Raw genomic sequence first — 23,413 nt, forward strand, 5'->3', positions numbered from 1 at the left:
AGTGCGTGCTCTCTCTCTGCTACCGTTTTATGGAATGTTGCCTGTTATCAAGGACAACAAATAAACATTGGACACATTTGAAATTTTATGTCACTCATCTACCTCTCTGAAAGATATGCATTATAATTTGCAACGTATATGTATCTTATAAGCAGAATAACTAAAATAAAACGGGATTATGACGTCATATATACGTGGGTGTGGTTGGTGTATGGCTGATGAGTGGTGAGTGTGTTCAACAACATGCCTCACCAACCACACGCCCACCCATCACTCAGTCACCATACATACACCCACACTATCATGAAGCGGTGTTATCTTAGACACTGGGAGATATCTCAGAATGTCGGTTCTTATCAAATATCTTGTCGTTTCCTGACTTTTTTTGTTTTAAAGAAACCACAAGTACAGAAAATTGTCAGCCAGTGGTAAAGATATTAAGAAATCGTACTCATAGGGTTAAGATATCATACTCAAGGAGTTAAGGCATCGTACTCAAGGGGTTAAGATATACTGAAGGAGTTAAAACATCGTACTCAAGGGGATAAAACATTGTACTCAAGGGGTTAAGACATTGTGCTCAAGGGGTTACGACATTGTACTCAATGGGTTAAGATATTGTATTCAAGGGGTTAAGATATTGTACTGAAGGAGTTAATATGTGAATTCATTATCTTCAACTGTCACACAATCCTGGGAAAATCTTTTTATCTTTGGTCAAATTGCCCGACTTTAATATTGTTGTATCCATGCATAAAGTACAGTATGCATTGGAAACTGTATACCACCACGGGCAATGTATACACCCATATTGTCTATTAAGCACACTAAGTGAAGTTTATAAACATCACACGTGGGCACTGTAGAATGTCCATACTGGAGGTCACAGGTCAAGGTTGAAGAATCCATAAATCCAGAAAATTATGAGGACAAACTTTTTCGGAGTGAGAATTGTGAAGTCTTAGAACAATCTGCCAGAGTTGTGAAGGTGGTGAACGGAAATAAAGTCACTGGAAAAAAGTCACATGACATGTACATATTAACAACACACTTTATATATGATGGCATTGCACGTAGGTTAAGTTAGGTTAGGTTCTTTCTGCGTTTTTTCTTGTGACCTTTTTTCTGGATTCGTGACGGTACCGAGTGTGAGCTCTTTCAAGACCAGACTTACCAACACTGGAGCAGGTACAGCAGGGGCGGATCCAGGTGAGGGGGAGGTCGTGGGGGTCCGGACCCGCTCCCTTTTTATGATAAAATTACAATACTTTTTCTTTGATGCAGTATTGTTCTCAGCCCCCCCCCCCCTAAACCCCAAGCTGGGTGGGCTCACTGTGCTCGCCATGTTCCCTCACCCATAACTTCTTGGACCCCCTTTATTATATTCCTGGATCCGCCCCTGTACAGATGCATTCAGGAACCAGTACTTGCCAACAGTACGTAACAGACGTGACCGACTGCCCAAGCGGTTAACGTGCCCATCAGTGGCAAAGAAGATAAAGGTAAATCATAAAAGTAAACACTGCATCAAAGAAAAAACGACCAGTAACCCCTCCCCATCCCCTCCCCGCATCCACGAAACAGACTGTCCGACCGAATTCAAAACCGACCAATGGTGAAAAGAATAATATTAATAATAAAACTCACCTTAACACCGAAATTAAGGAAGTGCAGAGATGCGCACCAACAGAAAGTTCTCAGCAGACTGCTTATCGTCTCACTATTGTTGAGCTCACTCTTAGCAGGATGCGACAGTACAGTACATCCTCCGTCAATGTTACGCACTATTGCCAGGTACTGGGCATGCACTGGGTCCTGAGTGTCTGAACTTGCTCCAGTGCTTGTCAAGTCTGGTCTTGATAGAAATCATACTTGGTGCCGGCACAATACTCCTTAGCCTTAGTCAAAGATTATTATAGTCTTTGGTCTTAGTGCCTGGATCACAGTCCCCCCCCCCCTCTCTAAAGTCGTGTCAAGCTATATATTTTCATTATTTTCACTGATAAAGAATCCCAATTTTCTAATAAACCCTTGTGGGCTCCATGATATGGTGCAGCGGACTACTGGTTGGTGACCACTGGCCTAGATACAAGAATATGACAGTAACTGAAGGTAAAGTTTTACCAACGCCTAAATAGACACAAACATTGATTGATAGATAGTGTGTAAACGGGACTGCTCAATATGGGTTAATCGGCCCGCTGCAGTTTCCTCCATTTTTGTTTTATGTTCTTACAAGCTCATTTTGATTCAGCATGTAGTACATAGACCGTACAGGAATACAATGTACGTACATAGAGAGTACATGTATACAATGTACGTATGTACATAGAGAGTACAGGTATACAATGTACGTACATAGGCAGTGCAGATATACACTCGGTAGTAATAAAACCACGATAAACTAATCGCTATTGTGGTATTATTAAGTTAATAAATATACCAAAATAAACAAATAAATTTGTACCCTTTTCATAACACTTTCTGCGCTTGACTTGTCATTCTCTCTCCCGTAAACTACCCCATACGTAACTTAGAGATAAGATAATAGATAGAGGGGGATGGCCATTAGGTGAAATAAAATAATTAATAGAACCTTTTATTATTACATTGTTAATATAAAAAATTAATGAAAGATCTTTACACATGCTGAACTGTATACTGTACCTGCTTTGTCAATACACACGCTGAACTCAGGAATACATGCTTTGTCTATACATGCTGTACTGTATACTTGCTTTCTCTATACACATGCTGAACTCTATGCCTATGCAGTCTATATACATGTCAAATGAACTGTAAATTTTTATGATGAATTTACTGAATAAATATAATTATCAATACAAGTGCGTAAGCCAATTTGGAGCCATTGCTGAGGCGGATGTTTTTTTTTTATGATTTTTTTATGTCTACAAATTCGTTTACCCATTGTTTAAGATGGGGGATAATATTTTGATTTTGTATCCTCATTATAATGTTTTTAAGGCTTCAAATACTGAAATAATAAGTAAAATAAGGTGGTGGGGGTTAGGTCAGGAAGGAGACGCTTTAGCTTGTGTCAATATTGTTAATTTATTTAATTTTTATTTTGTAAAGGATTATCTCATGTTTAAGGTGAGGGAGGAGGTTCATAATAGTATTTTATTATTATGTTAATTATTTTAAGGCTTCAAACCCTGAGATATTTAATAAAATAAAGTGTGTGGGTGGGAAGAGGGGCTTTCGTGTCATTCTTATTAGAATTTTTATTTTTTAAGGCTTATTTATTGTATGCAATGAGTGAGAAGGTACATTTAGTCGTATATTATTATTATTTTCTTGTTTTAAGGCTCCAAAGTACTATTATATATTCTATAAGGTAGGTAGAAAGTTTAAATTCTTATGTTTATTATTATATTTTGTTTTAAGGGTCTAAATACCGAGATTAAATTAAAATAAGTTGTAAGGGGTGGGAGGGTTTAGGCAGGTCTTCCCCCAACAGGAGTATGTAAACAGTAGCGTGGTGGTAGTGGACGGTCTCACTCAACCTAGTACGCACAAGTATAAAAAAACGTGATGTAGGTTAAAACTCTCTCATAGTGTCATCTTGGGGCGTTTTATATACCTGTAGATACTGACAATGGTGGAAAGTACGGAGGTGTCGCGATTATCTGGAGAGGAGGAGGAAGAAGAAGAAGAATCACCCACTGTATTAACTGAATCTCGTCATTTAGAGGCGATCACAGCACCCAACACAGCAGCTCATTCATGGAGACTCAAGGAAAGAGTATGATTTATATTCCTTCTTGTGTGTACTGTTATATCCAGATGTCTATGTATTAATTAACTGCCATGTGTTGTATTAATCTCTATCACTATTTTGTTGGATGTTTATGGTAGGAACACAATTGATGTTTTAATGTCTAGATTAGTATTTACGGTGGTTGGATATTGGTGACGTAGAGAAGAGGGTATCACATTATTAGTTACATTATTGGGGGTAATATTAAAGACAGGGTATAAGCTGCCCAGCCTCCTAACGACAATTATTTATTGAAGAAAATCTATTTCTTACCTGAAGACTGAAGTAAATTGGGTGAAAGAATCGCACTTCTATTCAAGTTTTTGTCCCTAGTTTTTCTCATAAATGATGACGGACAACACTGTCACACGGCCACCTCCATACTATGTTGACCACCCATTAGAGGTGACAATAATGAGGGAGGGAGGCCAGTGACCTATGTAGGATCCCTCCATTGTTGTGCGTGACACAGATGACTTATCAGTGAACTTTCCCCCATACAAGTTGTCAGCCTGTCGTTAGCTCACATGAACTTATATTATTATTATTTTCATTGTTTTTATTGTTATTATATAAATTTAAAACAGTGTGTTATTATGAGCAACTTAAACAAAATCTCCATAGAAGAAAACATATATTTTACCTTTTAAATATCAGTAGAACATTAGAGGAATTGCAACTTATTTTGTTTTTCCTACCATTTTATTATGTAGATTAGCCTTGGTTATCTGAGCTCAGTGTGTTGCCATTATCTGTTGTTTATGTGAGCACCTAAAGACCAAGTGTCTCTGGCATTATCGCTTCCTTCCATATATGCGAAAAACTGAACTTTTGAATTTTTTTTGGTATAGATGATTACTGTATAAATTGTTTCTTGAATTAATAGATAACAACGAATCATGAGGGTCTATGGTAGTATATGTTGCATCATCCAGTGTCGTGTAGGTCATCCAGGGTTGTAATTTAACCTATAATAATGGAAATATCTGGATCACATTACGATTAAACATGCTAATGCTAACCTAACTTAACCTAACCAAACCTAATATAACATAACTTTTAAACCTAATCCATTTTACCTCCTCCCCCCCTTCCAGGTCATGTTGGGGTGTTTAATCATTAGGTGAAATAAGAAGGAGGTTAATCTTCAAGTGATATGAAGAAAATGTATATGGTGAAATGTGGACAAAATACATGGTGTCATTCCTCTCTCTCTCCTTACAGATGAAGACAGTGAGTGTGGCTCTGGTGTTGTGTCTCAATATTCCTGTTGATCCTCCCGACATCGTCAAGACTCAGCCATGTGCTCGCCTGGAGGCCTGGACAGGTCAGCGTTGGTTTAATGTACACCAGAATACGTATTAATTTCTTTTAGATGAGTTGAGTTTCGATAATTTTCCAAAAGGTTATTTGTATAGGTAGATAATTTGCATGGATGTATTTTACCTCATTTATTTGTAAAGTAATCTTGAAAAATTAAATAATGTAAATAAATCTGGTGTATGTGATTATTGAGAGAGAATCACCCTGGTTTACAACTCGTCCACCTTCCTATGATGGACTGTATGTGTGCAGACAACAAGAGAGAAAGAGAGAGAACACTTTTTGTGCCTGATAACATTCTTGCATTAGGGTTGGATTCAGTTTTATTTAATTTTATGTTCTTAAATTCCCCAGTACGATGACTCTTCTGTACAATGGGATGAATGTAGTCTGTAATATAAGTAGACCTTATATATGCTACTATAGATAATGTATAGAAATGTTCCTCCCACAGATCCACTGTCTATGCCACCATCCAAAGCTATTGAGGCTATTGGGAACAGTCTCCAGAAAGCTTATGAACGATGGCAGCCGAGAGCTCGCTACAAACAGTCTCTCGACCCCACGGTTGATGATGTTAAAAAGTTGTGTATGTCCCTGAGAAGAAATGCAAAAGAAGAACGCGTCCTTTTCCACTACAATGGTCACGGTGTCCCCAAGCCAACCACAAATGGCGAAATATGGGTCTTCAACAAGGTAAGTTTATGCTCAGACTGTCTAAATCATGGCACTGTATACACTGTTGTCACTCCTCACAGTGTATTGATGAGCAGGAAGAGACATCAAAGTGTGGATCACCCAACAGGAGGAATGAGTAACTGCTTCCTATAGAAATCAGGTTAATAAAAATAATATGAATAATAATGAGGCCTAAAGAGTTACAGTGTTTTCTCAGGAGTGTGATATTAATACACTGTTATGGGCATAGAGGAATTCAATAGGGAATGTATTGAAGGAAAGATTTACCAAAACAAAATTGGTCTTTCATGTTATTAAAATTTTCTTCTTTAATTTCAGAGTTACACTCAGTACATCCCTCTCTCCATTTATGAGCTACAGACCTGGATGGGTGCACCTTCTATATACGTCTATGACTGCTCAAATGCTGCTGTCATTGTTAAGTTGTTTGAGCAGTTTGCAGAGCAGCACGAAGAAGAATGGCGGGTAAGTGCGGCACTTATGAAGCAGTTGGTATGACCCGTTCATTTCTTCGGTAGAGCTTGAGTACTGCACGCTGTTTGTTACTATAGTACGTTTCTTACTGTAGGGGCGTAGGAGCCACATAGATCAGTGCTGTTTTGTCTCAAGTTCACGTAGTATTATAGTGAAGATGACATGAATATTATCTTTATTCACAAGACAAAACCTGGAACTTTGTCACCTGTCTATAAAATATACCAAACATATAGTACTACTCATTATATAACTCCACCATTTCTCAATTAACAGAAGGGCAATAGCGGAAGTAACAGCCCACCGCCTCCATCGTTCCGCCAGTGTATTCAACTCGGGGCGTGCGGAGCTAAGGAGATACTACCTATGAACCCCGACCTCCCTGCAGACGTCTTCACCGCCTGCCTCACCACTCCTATTAACATGGCGGTGAGGTGGTACCTTCTTCAGAACAAGGGCAAGCTGCTTCATGGCCTCAATCTCGACATTGTTGATAAGTGAGTCATGTCTTTTGGCTTTATACAGTACTCTCAGGTTGTAGCGATGTATTATTTGTGTTGTGGCGATGTATTTGTGTGTTGTGGCGATGTATTTGTGACTTGTAGTGATGTATTTGTAGGTTGTAGAGAGATAATATATAGTGGTTGTAGAGATATAACTGAAGGTTGTAGCGATATTTACTGAAGCGAGGAATTGTAAGAGTGAATGCAGTTCGTGCAGAAAGCGGATCAACAACTACTCGGGCATATTGGGGAAATGGGAAGTGAAAGACTGGTATCAATCATTGTCCTCATCATCATCACCATTACTACCATCATCATCATCACTGCCACCTTCACCACCACCACTACCTTCACAAATTTCCATCTCTGAACCATCTCCCACCTTACCATCAGCTTAGAAATTCACATGCCTAGGTTGATCAACAGCCCACTTAACTGACCTCTTACCTCTTTAATAGGATCCCAGGCCAGCTGAGTGACAGACGGACGTTGTTAGGCGAACTCAACTGGATATTTACAGCCATCACCGACACGATAGCATGGAACACCCTGCCCAGAGGTATGTGTGACTATTGGGGGCTACAGCTGCTATAAACCTTTATTTAACGGACTATATGGAGAGGAAAGTCCATTATATCGAGGGTCCGGTGGATGTGAAACCTCCATTTATCTTTTGTTATTATTTGTAGATTTTGATTTTGAGTTTAGTCAATATAGCATTTGTTAATTAAACCACCTTCCAGCTAGTCAGTGATACTAATTATACTATGTTAGGTTAATGGTAGATAAACAGATAACAAGTCTAGGATGTTAGAGTGTGTTATCCTTTGTTCAGGAAAGTTAACAGGGTAGTATAGAACCTCTGAAATATAGCAGCACACTAGAACCTCCAAAATATAACAGAATGGAACCTCTGGAAATTACTAGGGCAGTATACAACCTCTGAAATATAGCAGAATATAGATCCTTTCAGAACCAGACTAATTTGCTTCCAGGTCAGGCTACTGATACAAAAATTTCCAACCATGTTAATTTATTTATTTACAGGTATTTATATTGTTCAATAGGGGGAACTAAAGAAAATGTGGCTAATCCTAAATCTATGTATTTTTGTATTCACCAGGCTGGACTGTAGGCTGCTGTACTCTACTGTAGATGGTTCTGGGGAGTGTACTCGGGCAGTGTTTCCTTCTCTTACATTTATGGGAGCTGTTAGAGAATGCCTTGAGTTGGTGAAGTAGTAGTATGAGTGGTGGTGGTGGTGGGTCTTGGGCCGAGCTTAAAAACTTGGTGTTACTGTGATTGAAGTTGTTTAGATATGTAATGGGAACTTATGGCCGATTTAGTATTTCCCATTTACTAAAACGCTGGAAGAGAGTCGTGTCATTTGTTAGTTCAGGATTGAGGTGTTTGGCCCAATTGATTGTCCTGTCCTTGTAGTATTGAGGTGTCTGTCCCATGATAATCCATTGTACTTGTGATTTGGTTTCTACGATGATTTACGTCAGTTGATGGTGACATTTTATTGTTTTTCATCATAGAGATAATTTTGATCTTAATTTTTCTTATAGTTTTGTTTCAGAGGCCATGTAGGGAAATCTTTTGTTGTTTTATAATTGGATTTTTTATTTTCTAGATTTGTTTCAGAAATTGTTTAGACAAGACCTATTAGTCGCAAGTCTGTTTCGCAACTTTCTCCTCGCTCAACGCATAATGAGGTCGTATGACTGCACCCCCGTGTCTTCCCCTGTTCTTCCTCCCACTCACCAGGTTTGTTGGTTTGTGTCATACGTGAAGTATACAGAGAGTCAGGAACATATATACTGTATATACAATATATATATATATCGTGTCAAAAATGTATAGTGTCAGAAACATGCATAGTGTCAGAAATGTGTACAGAGTGTCAAAAAAAATGAATAAACACTGCCTTACCAATTTTGGGGGTCCTCTCATCATTGCTTTTATTACAACAGCAACGTTGTTTTCACCTTTAGGAGACCTCGCATGTTCACAAGTGTGGACAATGTATAACAAACTTTCACACAATGCTCACGAAAATCTGTAAGGCGGTGTGTATGCATTTTTCCGAGACATCCTGTATTTTTCTCCTCATAAAAAGTAAATTGAGGTTAGATTTTATTCCAGGATTTATTTACTTATCGTTTCTAATTTTTCATTTCCACACAGCATCCAATGTGGGATGCTTGGGATTTAGCCCTTGAGATTTGCCTTGGCCAGCTGCCCACAGCACTCCGCACGGATGATCTTTACTCCCACGTCCATTCACCATTCTTTGAGGAGCAGCTGACTGCCTTCCAAGTGTGGCTTGATCTGGGACATGAACGAAGACACCCACCTGAGCAGTTGCCAATAGTTCTCCAGGTAAGAGAATCCACAACAAGGTCCCACACATCTATCTGAGTTACCCCCATGGTACAAAAAAAAGCCTCATTCTTTTACTCAGTGTCAGTCAAATTCAGAGTCCTCATGGTTACTGCATTGAATTACAGAAAACTACAAAATGGCTGCCAAAATATATCCAAACTGTGATGATGATTTGTATGTCTTTTAGCTATTTAAAAGTTCTAAAACAGAAGGAGTTGGTGGGAAAAATCATATGTTTATGAATTAGAAATGAATATAAAACAGGCTGATAAAACATTGTTGACAGCCAGTAATAGTTCCTGGTTATCGTGTAAAAGCTCACTCTATATGTGTGAATATAGGCTTGTGGTTCTCTGCAAATGTTACTGAATATAATGATGTTCTTGAGCTGTGACAACCTAACTAGTAAAGATGACCCCTTCCCTTTTATTCCAGTTCATTAATATTTTATCTTCTCCTCTGTAGGTTCTGCTGAGTCAGGTGCACCGTCCACGAGCTCTGGAACTGTTAGGAAGCTTTCTTGCTCTTGGACCTTGGGCAGTCAACCTGGTGCTGTCTGTGGGCATCTTCCCTTATGTCTTACGGCTCCTCCAGTCAACGGCGAGGGAACTACGACCTCTCTTGGTATTCCTGTGGGCCAAGATTCTCGCTGTTGACCCGGTACGTTTCATCATCATCAGAGGTTTATGGCTAGATTAAGCTTTTCTCTTTACCTTCATTGTGATGAATGTAGTATATGTTTTCACTGTGTTGTTTAAAGAAATATATTGATACAGTAATAATGAAATAATAATAATGATAACTGTAGCATCGTCTTGGATTTAACACACATGCTCTCTACCCCCCAGAGTTGTAAAGGAGACCTAGTCAGAGAAAATGGGTACAAGTACTTTCTGCAGGTGCTGTCCGATACCTCCATGCCAGTAAGTCTTTCTATTAACGGGTTCTTTAATCTATCTTGGGTCATTTAGTCAGTTTGGGTAGATGGATGCGGAGGTTGACTATGGTATCTTTTGTTTTTTAATCACCAAATTGCGTGAGGCTTGAGTAATAGTTTATGTTATTAGTCTTATCTGTATCTTCTTGTCTTATCTCTGATGTTGGTTTATTACCCCGAACAGCTGCCTCCTGTAGGGGCGGCCATGACAGTTGAGGGTCAAGGCTGCTGTAGCACTAAATGGAGTTATGGCCTTATTTCCCTGATTCATTCGCTATATTTTATTTCTTCTCTTTATCTTCACGCTTTATTATTACCTTATTTATTCCCTTTTTCTCTTTATTATTGTATTATTCTCTTTATCGTGTTTCTTCTTTCTATTCAAACACTAATTATTGTCTTTTTTCCCTGATTCCTTTCTTCAATCTACTCCCTCGCTTTTTCTCCGTCTATCCACAATTATCTCTATGCTCCCTGTGTTATTATCTTGCCTCCTCCACACATGTACAGTATATAAACCAGCTCAAAGTAATTTCCTCATCACTCTAGCTATCACTACCATTCAGATTCTTATTTTTCCACTGTGTTTTTTATTCCCTGGGAAAATGCAATCAACGTTTTGTATTTTCCTGTGTGTGTGTTTGTGTGTGTGATGGATTTATGCTGACAAGATGAACATTCTAAGAAAATACAATCAACGTTTTCTATTCTTCTCTGCGGATCTGTTACCAGGCTGAACACCGCACCATGGCAGCATTTGTCTTGGGTGTCATTGTGTGGGAACATCCCGAAGGTCAGCGTGTTGCTCTCCAGGGCTCTCTTATGCCACTTTGCCTAGAGCTCCTGGGTGACCTCCATCCCCCCCAGAGACAGTGGGCGACGATATGCTTGGGTCGGACGTGGCATCATCATCCCGACGCTCGCTGGGCAGCAACCAGGGATAACGCTCATGAAAAGTTGTACACCCTACTATGTGACCCTGTGCCAGAGGTATGTGTCATGAGGTTGTAGAATATTTCATCACCGGTTTAGTACAGTATAAACCTAACCAAACCTAACATAACCTAACCAAACCAAACATAACCTTACCTTACATAGCCAAACCTAACTTTACATAACCATGGCTTCATCACCTCCAAAATGAAGACATTATCATCTAAATGTGATAGATATAGCTCAGTATTCACTAGACTGGTGACAAAATTACCACCACTGTATCATAAATACTGTACATGCCTTTTATGTGACCTTTTTGTAGAGTTAGATCTTCTTAATATTGTGTATAGAGTAATTTATTTTGATTTGATAATGTTGGCCACCTGATGACTTTATTTTTCTCTCTGTTTATCTCATTACATAGAATATCAAGAGTTTTATTCTGTTTTAGTTTACTTTTCAAATTTAACATAGAATTCTAGAATGATTAGACATTATTTCACATAATGAAGTTTTGTTATTAGATCCCAAGTGGGCCCTAAGTGAACCTTGCAATGGGCGCCAGACTAAGGATACTAGATAAACAAACACAGAGTTGCCACATCTCACTAAGCTCACTAGCACTCTACCAGGTATAAGTGCAGGTGACTGTAGTCTTACAATACTGTTTATACATGTAGGTATATTAGTCAGCTTGTCTACGTAGGTATATTAGTCAGTTTTTCTATGTAGGTATAATAATCAGGTCGTCTACATAGGTATTTTAATCAGCTTCTCCGTCTGTAAGGTACGCGGAGCTGCGGTGTTTTCTCTGGGAACGTTTGTCAGCAGTTTAGTGAGTCGGGAGAGGACCGACCATGCCCGGGCCATCGACCACACCATCGCCATCACCCTGGCCAACACCGTCACCCACGATGGCTCCCCCCTTGTGAGACAGGTACGAGGAATTATTAAAGGTAGATAGTGAAGACGTAAACAATATAATAGGGGAGAGAGTAAACAAAATGTAATAGGGAAAATAATATAAACAAAATATAGAGAAGACAGTGTCAGCTTTTCTGTACAAGCTTGGAAAATGGTGGAAAAATTGTGTTGATGGTGATGGATTGACAGACAAATTAGTCTTGAGACGTAAGCAGTTAGACAATACCGTAGCCTTGAATTATATGAAGGTGGATAATAACCTTGAATTATAGGCCAAGACAGATGGGGTACTAGTCTTGAATTATAGAGAAATTAAATAGTTATGATTTTATCCACTTTAATCTATTAATCGTTTGTAACAGGAGCTGGTGGTGGCGCTGCAGTACCTCATACAGATGTACGAGAGTTCGTTTTTAACCGTTGCTCGTCAATATTTCCGCGACGAGATGATGGATCTTTCGCCTTCGTCTCTCGCCTCATCCACCGACAGCATAATGTCCCCCTCGAACAGCCTCACTCGAGTGTTTACAAGGCATAACCCAAAACAGATCACCTCTCCGGGCCAGGTGGGTCTTGATAAAGTTTGCTGTCGGTATATGGTCTAACTTAACCTAACCTAATGTAACCCAACCCCTCTAATCTAACCTGACCTATCCTAGCCTAGCCTAACTTAACCTAACCCAATCTAGTGTAACCTAATCCAATCCAACCTAGACTAACGTGACCTACCCTAAATCTAAACCAAACTTAACCGAATTCAAAATAATGTAACCTAACTTAACCTGACTTACCTAACCCAACCCAATTTGGTGCAACATAACTCAACCTGACCTGAGCAGACCCTATCATTAATTCCCCCAGCCACATCTCACACCTTAACCTTCCCCTTCCCCCTCCCTCTTGCCCTCCCTCTCCCTCTTCCCTTCTCTAAGCAACACCTCACCTCACTTAACTGTACTCTCCTTAAGACATAACTCACCTACAGTAACCTCACCTCACACTCTTAATTCCCTCCTACTCAACTTCATCTACTTCTGTGACTTTCAGATGCCACCACTACCCTGATCTTGACTACATTTTCTCTCAGATCTTAATACATACAAACTGTACTTATGTTTCCTATTACAGTGAAACCTCTATTTATTGGACTATATAGGGTGAAAGTCCATTATATCGAGGGTCCATTTGATGTGAACCCTCCATCTAACAGATTATATATAGAGAGAAGTCCATTATATTTAGGTTTAATGTATGTACTGTACATTCTTTGCAGTCTTGCCTATATTGTGCTTTTATATACCTTACATTTGTAGATAATATGTCCTATAGTCTATCTGTGGAAGAGGATTAATTTAATAATGTCTCTCCCTCTCTTTTTTTTTTTACCGTTCAGGGGTTAGGGTCGAGTCCCGATTCCTCGTTCAGTGAATGCGTGCACACGTCGCCTCTGGGTGTGAAGAGAGCGGTGTCGACTCACTCTATATCATCCTTAGGTAAGACTCCATCCCCTGTCCGAGGCTCAATAACAAGTCATTGGAGTCATAGGGGTTTCAGTGTGTAGAATCATGGGTCATATAAGTCTTGTGATCTTTGCTTCATGGGCCACGATTTAGCATGATAACATATTTTCTTTTCACACAGATAATTCCCTCCCTCTAAAGGTCATATACAGTACACTTAAGTCATCTTATCATAAAATTCTAAGAAATAAGTAAAATAAAAGAATTCATGTTATTCAATACATGAGTTTGATACAGTATGTGTTATTGAATACAGTGGTTTGATATAACATGTTATTAATTACAAAGTTAGGCTGTGCTTTCAGAGTTATGTTATTAATACGCCGTGTTTTTATCATAGGAACCGCCAGCGTCTTCTCGGGGGTGAGCAGCCTCTCGTATAGTGGAATGTACTGCAAGCTCTGGCAGACACTCATCGCCCTGGAGCACGACCCCTTCCCTGCAGTTGCTACGTTGGCCAAGTTGGTTGTGGATTATGTGAAGATTAAGGTATGGAGTTTATAATAATACTGTATTTTAATATAGAAACTGTGAGGAGCCTATTTATTATTTGTTATCTCGAATATTATGGAATAGAAGTTTGTGGTTATGGAGTTTTAGCATTAGAAGTTATCTGATCCCTTCAATGGCACCAAAATTAAGCAGATTTCTTTGCCTTTCTGTTGTTCATTTACTCTTTTCTCTGGATTCCATTATAATAGTTCAGTCAAGTCAACTGCTAAAGTCCGTTCGCCTCCCCCTAAACCACGACCCCCAAGATTCAGACTCATGAATCTGAAGCCTTTATGGACAGAATAATGTATCAGTCTGCTGCTTTGGGTTCATGAGTATGAATCTTAGGGTTCATGGTTCAGTGGGAGGGGTGAACACTCAAGGGTATATCTCTGTTTCATGTCATTTCACACACCTTAACATCTCTCAACAGTAGTTCTATCCCCTAAACTCCCACAACATTCTGGAGGTAAACAAAAATAAATTATCTGTCTCGTTTTGCAGGTAAGAACAGGCTCGAGGGACTTGGTGGAGCAGAAGGTGGAGTCGGCCCCGGGAACTCCAGTCAACAAGCCAATGTTTATTGTGTGAGTTTATCATTGTAAATTGACCTCTTATGATTTATGATAATATTGTTAGAGTATCATAAATGTTGTAGTTCAATTTTGTTTAGCTCTTTGGATGCGATGTTTGAATGAAGTTGAACAAAATGCATCGGTCGTTCATTTCTCGTAGTTCTTTTGTTCATCTGTCGTTCATCACTCGTTCATCCGTCCCTCGGTCTAATTCCTGGTTCCCTTCGACAGTGGGGAATCACCTCCGTCCACCATAGAAACGTCAACGCCAACGCGCGCGAGATCGAGAAACCATTTAAATCACGTGAGTTCTCCTTCATTTTTATTTATTTTTTTCCCACTGTGTTTGTCCGTTAAAAACATTCTGGCTCATTGTTAATTTATATGGTGATTTTTCTGAAGAAATATATACAGTGTTTAGATATGTATGTATCTTTGTATCTATAGTATGTATAACTATTTAATTATTTATCTTATCTATACAGTATATCTCTTTCTATCCATCTATCCACTAATCTATCTAATGCTCTCTATCTACCTACCTATCCATTCCTCTTTTTGTCTGTCTATACATCTGTCTATCTTAATACTGTATATGTAACTATCTCTTTACCTCTATCTATCTATCCACCAAAACTATTTATTACTTCTCCTATACACCAGCAGTCTGATGAGACGGAGATAGGCTTCATGAAACCAATAGTCAGCACAGAGTTTGTTGAGTGGAGCGCTAAGACCTTCATCCTCCCCAGGCAGAAGTCCACCGAAGAGCTCACTTCGAATTCGTCGCCTCTTCACAGCTACTCAGATAGGTACTGTGGTGTTAGGTAGCATAGCGTTAGGTGACTTCAGTGACCCCCATGAGCTCTGTGCGACCCCATGTGATCCCTTGACCTCTATGTGACCATTTATAGTGCATCTTGCGACCCCGTGCTTGGGAACCGCTGAACTAGAGTATAAATCTTCAGTCGTTTAGTTATTTGATGGTACTCGTGAGATTTTAATTGTGTCTTTTCTCCGCAGGTCTCTAAGTTCTCGGCTTCTTGCGGAATCGGAGGAACGACGCAGTGTAGGGACAAACAAGTTAGACGATCAGGTGTTTGTACATCGGAATCCAGGACCGCCGGCTGTGTTACTCTTCCACCCGCTAGAACCACTCTTGACCGTTGCCGATAAGACCAACATCACGTAAGTATCACTGCTTGGTTGGTCATTCCTTGGAGTATATAATTCTCACTCTTGGAATATATTTAATGAACTAAATAATCGCTTATTTCAGGATCTGGGATGTGGAACGCAGCCATCGGATCAGTCACTGGGGGAACAACAACGTCGGGTCAAGTTGTATCTCGTCGCTGGCTGTCATTAATCCGGGGACACCGTCTTCATTCGTGGCTACGGCTTGTGACGACGGCAGCGTGCGTGTGTGGCGGGATGTGTTTCAGAATGCCCATCAACAATCACATGACCCGCCCTCACTAATAACTGCTTTTCAGGCCACCAGTGATATTAACCCAGCAACAAGGGGTGAGACTGCTGATGTTTCTTTTTCTTTATAAATATGAGACCCATGAGACCCTTCCAGCCTGAATTTATACATGTTAGAGTATGGAAAATATCTAGTGTGAAATAAACTTGCTTTTAGCCCCATAATTTGAATGGCTGTCTAACTAAATGACTAATCTAAAGCCATGAATTTTATTACATTCTTTGCCCTAAAAGATTAATCTCAAATTTACTCATTTAAGCCATAGATGAACCACAAAAACTCTTCTGTGACTCAATATGAAAATCACGTGATCACATGTCAGGAGTCAATATACACTTAATTTTGTATGATTATTCGTTCGAAATCATGTTGTGTAAGGCACCTGTATGTGGCCATGTACTCATCCATACTCTGTGACCAGGTGCTGGGTTGTTGATGAGCTGGGAACAGGACACGGCGACCCTCGTTATAGGAGGTGACTCGCGTACTGTAAGAGTGTGGGACATGCAAGCCGAGCGTCGCACCATGGAGTTACCGACGGGTGGCGATAACACTACTGTGATTACTGCAGTTCATTCACATCATGCAGGTAAAAAAGAGAGAGGTGTGTGTGTGAGATTATTTGGAGCCATTGCATTCCGATAATCATTGCACTAAAAAAAATCCTTGATAGCCAAAATATATTGTGTAAAAAACAAGGCTAAACAAGACAAGGGTGAAGGTTGCACAGGAGGTGAGGGGGTATGGACACCATGTGTATGGACGAGCAGAAAGCTTCGTGAGTGGTATTGGGGGGAAGGACACACTGCTAATGAGTGATGCTGGCTAGTGTGAAGAAACAGGGATGTGTGAGGTGATGTCTTGGAGAGGATGGATGACTGGCAGTGAATGAAGGGAAAAATATTAGGAATTTACATAATAACCAGTTTCCTTTTTTGCATTTCCATATCAACAGGATTTCAATATTCCTTTCTTTCAAAGTGAATTAACCCTAGCTAGCCCTTGCCTGATTTCAAAAAGAATTCTGTGTTCAGGATAATCCCTTCAGACATTAATCTTACTTTATTTTAATTGAACTATTTAATTTTTAGGACCTTGGATTGTAGCTGGATTCTCAGATGGTTACGTGCGAGTGCTGGATCGTCGCCTGACAAGCACCAGAGCTGTTGTCCGTCAGTGGCGCGAGCACACGTCCTGGGTCATAAGCACCCACCTACTCAATGCTTCACAAGCTACCACCAAGATTATCACTGGAGTGTAAGTCCATAGTTGTACCACCAATAAAACACTGATTGCTTAAGGCTCTAACCATACATCACCAGATTCACCAGCAAAATTGATCATTTACTTTTACTTTCGAAGATAGGTAATTTAGAAATTCGATTCAGCTTACTTATAGACAATGCAGATTTACAGTTTGTATAGACCTTGCAGCGACACAATCTCCAATGCACTAAGACAGTGCAGGTATACAAACGATGGTAAACAGTACGGCAATAGACCAAGGAGATCCATCAGATACTTAAATCCAGTACGGCTGTTACTTAACTTAAATTCTAAGCATTTGGATTGGAGCATAATTACATTTTGAGTTTCATTGAACTATAGTTTATGCACTTACATAGTTTTTTAATGAGTTTATTACATAATAAGCAACATACATGCATTTTGCCCTGAAATGTAGCTTTATTTTGGAAAGTTAGAGTTATGATGATATATTTTCTTTTACAGTGTTTCAGGAGAGGTCAGATTGTGGGATATGCGACAATCAAACTCAGTACAAGTCTGTGCACCCAATCACGAGATGACTGCTATGGCTACACATGCAAATGCTCACCTCTTTGCCACGTACGTTGACTGTTCAAAGATAGTTTGTGTGTGTGCATGCCATTTACCTTATACTGTACAGGTGGAAAGCATAAACTGGGCCTGTGACTGGTGGGGGATAAGTCTGCCACCACAAACTTTACAGTTGGATCTTCAGAGGTGCAGTTAGAGGCACAGATAGATTTATTGAGTTATTTCATTCCATATTTCTTCTGTACATTTAGCTATACTTAATAACCTTCATATTAACATGACTATCAATAGTAATAATACTTCCCTACTGTTCAGCCACTGTCTTAAGAACACATATCTCATCTATGGGGATGTAATTTTTGATGTTTTATTTGGTTAATGCAAGACGATTTTATTCAGTAGAGAGGTGACCCCATACTCACTTGGTTAACAAAGCTCTCTCCTCCCAACAGTGGGTCGGTTAATCAGGTGATCGGCGTCCACCATGCGAGTGGGTCATCAGTCAACGTCATCAAGTACCACGAGGGATTCATGGGCACGCGCATCGCTCCTGTGTCCTGCCTGGCGTTTCATCCCCGTAGAGTCCTCCTGGCCGCTGGCACTACGGACAGTTACATCACCGTCTATGGACTTTCTCGCAGATAGTGAATATTACTTATAGCCTATTTTTTCCTAGATGGTAAAAAGTGATTAGATTGTTCCTAGATTTTTATGTGGACAACCATGGTAACGTGTTTCAGTGAGGTCTGTCTCAGAACACCATGTGGGAGTTATGTGCAAAGATTAGAAAATAATAATATAATAATTCAATTTATTTAAGTATTGACAAATTGTTAACATAAGTATAGAGATTTAAGAAAAGTTAAATATTAATTGGGCATTATCGTTTTCTCATATATGCAGTAAACCCTCTAATTAACATAGTGTTTGTGGGGGCAGCGAGGAGGAGGAAGGCATGGTTGAAAAGGTAAATCCTATGATAGTGAATTTGTATGCATAAACCTCATCATTTTTTTATGTTGTTGAAATTAGACACTTTTTACTAATGACAAATTTGTAGGGAAAAAGTTATTGTTCAGTACTTTAGAAATTTTGAAGTTTATATTCTGATGTACTGTAGTAGTTTGAGTACAATGTGTGAAAGTCTCTTCTCAGTAAACTTGACTGGGAGTTGAGTACAGTAGTACATTGCCATCTAGGACTTATTTCCTCAGCCTGTGTGATAATGCTCAATTACAGATATGATTTCGATAAACTCGTATGGTTTTGCCCTATTTATTTTATATTATTTATGTCTTATTTTTGGCTGTCCATTTCCACTCGGTTTACTTTTGATTTTGAATCACGCCTTAGTACTGTACAGCGTGCCACAGAGCCCCGATGACCATATAATTTGAGGGGGTCTTTGTTTCTGAACAAAACCACAACAATGCTTCAACTTCCTTGCTTCAAAAGAACATATGTGCCTTGGTATTGTGCAGTGGCTGTATACTGTTTTTTAGAGGGTATTACCCCCCTTCCCCCTTGTGGTGTTGTGGGGAAGTAATTATTTATTTTTTTAAAGTTTGAGGAGGGGATTTCTACAGTTTATTTTTCCCGGTGAAGTCTCATTTGCATCACATTAGATACACTCATGCCTTGGAAATAAGCAGTATGTTGTGTTTGGTGGTGTTGCCTTTCTGTGGCCTATCGGGGAAACAAGAATTTTTCTGATTTTAAGAGGTCCTTGTTTCCGGACATTATAGTCACCGCCTCGCTTGATGTGTCTCGGATTAACACACATCACGGCATAATTCTGTTGTGTCATCATTAATATCAACTAATATAGCTGTACCAACCACAGGAGAATTATCTGAACGTAGTCAAATCAGACCCACGGTAAAAAATGAAAACTATTATTAAAATGACAGTTTTAACGCCTCTGGAATCTTCTTCAGTTACATGTAGGAAAGAGGATGCTGTTGGGTATTGAGACTATATTATTTAAATGTAAGTTTGTCTTTATTTTGTGAGACTGATTTTTAGATTTGATATTTACATTAAAGGGAATCTTTTCAAGTACAATATAAGTGTGATGATGAGGAGGAACATGGTGGCAGAGTCATCAGCCAATCAGAATGATGAGAAGGGATAAGGTGCTGCTTGGGGAAGAGAGAGAGAGAGAGGCCAACACATGGAACTTCTTATCTTATCTGAAAAGAACTTTGCCAATTACACAACAGACACCTTGTCATGAAATGTTTTTAAATGTCTTTTTAAATATTTTGTAGGGTACATTATGATCTAAATAAGCTTAGTCTTTGGCCAGCGTTGTTAAAGGTTGAAACAACAGAAATAATCAAAACATAACAGGGTGGAGACATGACAATAACTATACAGTACATTGAATACATTAAGAAGGAATCATTAGGCAAATACATTATCTTTTTCCACTGTACAACGACACTGTCACCAATAGGACATACTCATTACATCAGAATCTTTGGACTTTTTGTTAGGTCATGTGGGCAGCAATATGGACGACAGACTATAAACAAGCATCGGAGTGCACCTATAGCTCGGAATGTAATTGTTTTCGTATTCAGGGACACCTCGTGGTATTACACCCTTTACAAACTCTTCTCGGCCATGATAGAGGACGTCCAGAACCAAGGACTAAACTTAACCTAACTTAAGCTAAACTAACCTAACCTAAACTAAACTAACCTAACCTAACCTAACCAGATGTATTCTACAAGTACAGTATTCCTCTTTCACATCAAGACCCCCAAGAGAACCATTTACTTCATCTCCTAAGCAGAATTTTTTATGTAGTATTAAAAGTTGAGAATAAAAAACTGCATTAGACTATACTGTACAATACTTGTTCTATGATTGTGAAAACTGTTTAAAATCTACTGTGCTTTTTCAGATCAGTCACATTGGTTGATCTTAGAGTGTATTGAGAGGCGCTACAGATAACCACATTATCTAGCCTGCGAGAGTATAATAGGCTGAGTGTTTATCTATTGACAAGTTAAAATCAAAACAAACTAATTTATTTGGGAATTCACTACTATAGTAAGTTAGTTTTCATTGCTGTAGTAAATTAGTTCTCATCCGCTGCAGTAAATTAGTTCTCATCCGCTGCAGTAAATTAGTTCTCATCCGCTGCAGTAAATTAGTTCTAATCTGCTGTAGTCAATTAGTTCTCATCCGCTGTAGTAAATTAGTTCTCATCCGTTGTAGTAAATTAGTTCTCATCCGTTGTAGTAAATTAGTTCTCATCTACTGTAGTAAATTAGTTTTCATCCACTGTAGTAAATTAGTTCTCATCCACTGTAGTAAATTTGTTCTCATCCGCTGTAGTAAATTAATTCTCATCCGCTGTAGTAAATGCCCTGGATGTTCCGATTAGCAAAAATTTGACCTGACAATTCCCGCACTTTATCTCATTACTTAAGAACTGTAGCATTTATGGATCCTTCTGGTTTGGCTGTATCATCAGGTTCACTTAATAATATTATACTATAACTCTACCTGAACCAGACATCTGTGACAAACCCTGGCAGATAAGCCTGATGATATATTTACCTGTTAAATAATGATAAAGTTACTATATACATGTACATAATAAAGATGGAATAACTTGTCCTCATTCAAGCTTACATTAATGTACTCTCTTTTCCATGGCAGTGTTTCACTCTGGAAGTCGTTGGTTTCGTCAGATAAAAAAAAAAAGGATTCGTTGGCCGTTCAGTTGGGGGTTTTACTGTAACTGTTCTGTAAATCTTCTCACTTCTAGTGTAGAGTAAAACCGATTGTATTTTCACTTTCCTTGTTGGGGGTCTTGCAATGAAGGTAAAAAAAAAAAAAGAGCTGTGAGGTATATGATAGTGTACAAAATTGTATATTTGTGTAGTTTAACCCCCCCAAGTTGAGTGGAACTGTATAGTGTTGCTCTTTAATATTTTAGTGTTGTTCGGGCATCATCGTGAGTATACTAGATGCATTTTAAGTTATGGATGATAATTTATCTATGACACAACAGTCGCCTCCTCTTGGTACTCTCAGAAAACATCACAACGATAAGAAAACAATAGAAAAACATTTCATGAGGGCAGCTTTTAACACAGCTAACACACGCCACCGATGTACAAATCTGACGTGAATTCAGATGTTCTTATTCAGGAGACGAGCTTAAAGGAGAAACTTGAGGAACCCGAGTTGTTTTTTATAATAATAATAATAATAGCACTAACACGTCGTGAAGCCTCCATAAAGATTCGATTTCGTGATTTTTTAGTCTGAAGTCATATTTGTACTGTACGCTGATTCACCGAGAACTGAATAGTGCAATTTGTAAGTCGACAAGTTTCTGCTAAGATGTAAGTACCTATATAGTCTTAGTGTAATATTTTGAAAGAGCAAACCAAATATTTCCCATATACACGAGATTATAATAGATTTTGTTTTATGAATATTTGGTAAATGGGGGCGATACAACTTTTCCTCTGTAAATATGTAAGTTCATTGTATTTGTTTACTTGTATGACACTTGAAGAAGAAGAACTGTTTCTCATTCATGTTAACTTTAGTGTCAGACAGGTAGAATATTGTCTTGTCTTCTGTGATTCAAATGATGATAATGAGATGTGTCTGCTTTTATTAATTTGTTTTTTGTTGGGTGAAAAAATTGTCATCAGGACTCCTCCACCAATAGTAAGAGATAAGAAAAATTATACAAGTATTTATTGGTCTATTTGCTCACTACTTATTGGTGTAATTTTTGAGACTTGTGAACTTTGACAATTGACTGAAAAAAAAGAAAGAAAAAACTGTTATTGATTGTTGTTATTAATATAAATGTAATATTAATAGGGAACTGTTTTAAGTGTAATATTAATAGGAAAATGTAATTATTATAAACTGCATATGACAGTATGCAGCTGTACTTACCATGCAATAGTAATAAGAGAATGATAATGAAAGTGTGATAGTTACTTAACCATCAGAAATGTGACTTCAGGAGGGGAAACTTATAACTTGGTGAAATGAATCAATGGTTTGAAAACTTGGGTGCATGTTTGTATGTGTCTCTTATATGCCTCTTCCTGCTAAGTTCAGGATGGCTGGAAACAAGGAAATACTGTACACACACACACCCATGCACACACAAACACACACATTTCCCTTCCATTCACTCCTATTGTCTAGTTTTTCCTTACCACTACGCACAAACCAATGTCACCCAGCACCAGCATATATCTTCTCAAAGGTCACTTAAGCTATGGTCTCTTTTTTTCTGTATACACACTGCAACTTGCACCCCCTCTCACCTCTTCAGCAACCCTCACCTTGTCATTTCGAGTCTCTCAGTGTCTTCATTGCCTGACTCTTCTTTCACTTTTTATTTTGTCTGCTTCTAACCCTGTACACAAAGGGTTAGTAGACTATCTATCTCCACTAACCTCTTGACTATGGGAATTTTGGGGACACCAGATGATTTTATTCAGCTTAGATAGGACCCTGTGGGGATGACACTTTTAATATTCTATTTGACTAATACCAGATAATTTTATTCAGCACAGAG

General features: G+C 38.8%; 2 protein-coding genes across 4 annotated transcripts in view; one reads left to right on the forward strand and one right to left on the reverse strand.

The window, feature by feature from the left end:
• LOC121868543 (docking protein 1-like) overlaps positions 1 to 1,731 on the reverse strand; it is a 26,354-nt gene extending 24,623 nt beyond the window's left edge. Inside the window, exon 1 of the mRNA XM_042369257.1 lies at positions 1,648 to 1,731. The gene's annotated coding sequence lies outside the window, so the exon portion shown is untranslated. The remainder of the gene's footprint in view (positions 1 to 1,647) is intronic.
• A 1,755-nt stretch (positions 1,732 to 3,486) lies between these two features.
• On the forward strand, positions 3,487 to 21,584 carry LOC121868544 (regulatory-associated protein of mTOR-like). Of its 3 annotated transcripts, none has more exons than XM_042369258.1 (24): positions 3,487 to 3,766; positions 5,006 to 5,108; positions 5,559 to 5,800; positions 6,122 to 6,268; positions 6,554 to 6,774; positions 7,239 to 7,339; positions 8,417 to 8,550; positions 8,971 to 9,165; positions 9,634 to 9,828; positions 10,017 to 10,091; positions 10,826 to 11,095; positions 11,829 to 11,978; positions 12,328 to 12,531; positions 13,359 to 13,458; positions 13,826 to 13,974; positions 14,482 to 14,564; positions 14,784 to 14,856; positions 15,216 to 15,364; positions 15,576 to 15,740; positions 15,832 to 16,079; positions 16,463 to 16,630; positions 17,133 to 17,298; positions 17,773 to 17,889; positions 18,294 to 21,584. In XM_042369258.1, the coding sequence occupies exons 1-24, from the start codon at positions 3,620 to 3,622 to the stop codon at positions 18,484 to 18,486; spliced, it is 3,795 nt and encodes a 1,264-aa protein (XP_042225192.1). In that variant the 5' UTR covers positions 3,487 to 3,619; the 3' UTR covers positions 18,487 to 21,584. The 3 variants fall into 3 exon arrangements, with proteins under 3 accessions (XP_042225192.1, XP_042225193.1, XP_042225194.1); XM_042369259.1 differs by having other exon boundaries at positions 15,219 to 15,364; XM_042369260.1 differs by having other exon boundaries at positions 10,838 to 11,095.
• Positions 21,585 to 23,413: the final 1,829 nt, after the last annotated feature.

This window comes from Homarus americanus, unplaced genomic scaffold (genome assembly GCF_018991925.1).
Source record: "Homarus americanus isolate GMGI-L3 unplaced genomic scaffold, GMGI_Hamer_2.0 scaffold59495, whole genome shotgun sequence".
In the NCBI taxonomy this organism is placed as follows: Eukaryota; Metazoa; Arthropoda; class Malacostraca; order Decapoda; family Nephropidae; genus Homarus; species Homarus americanus.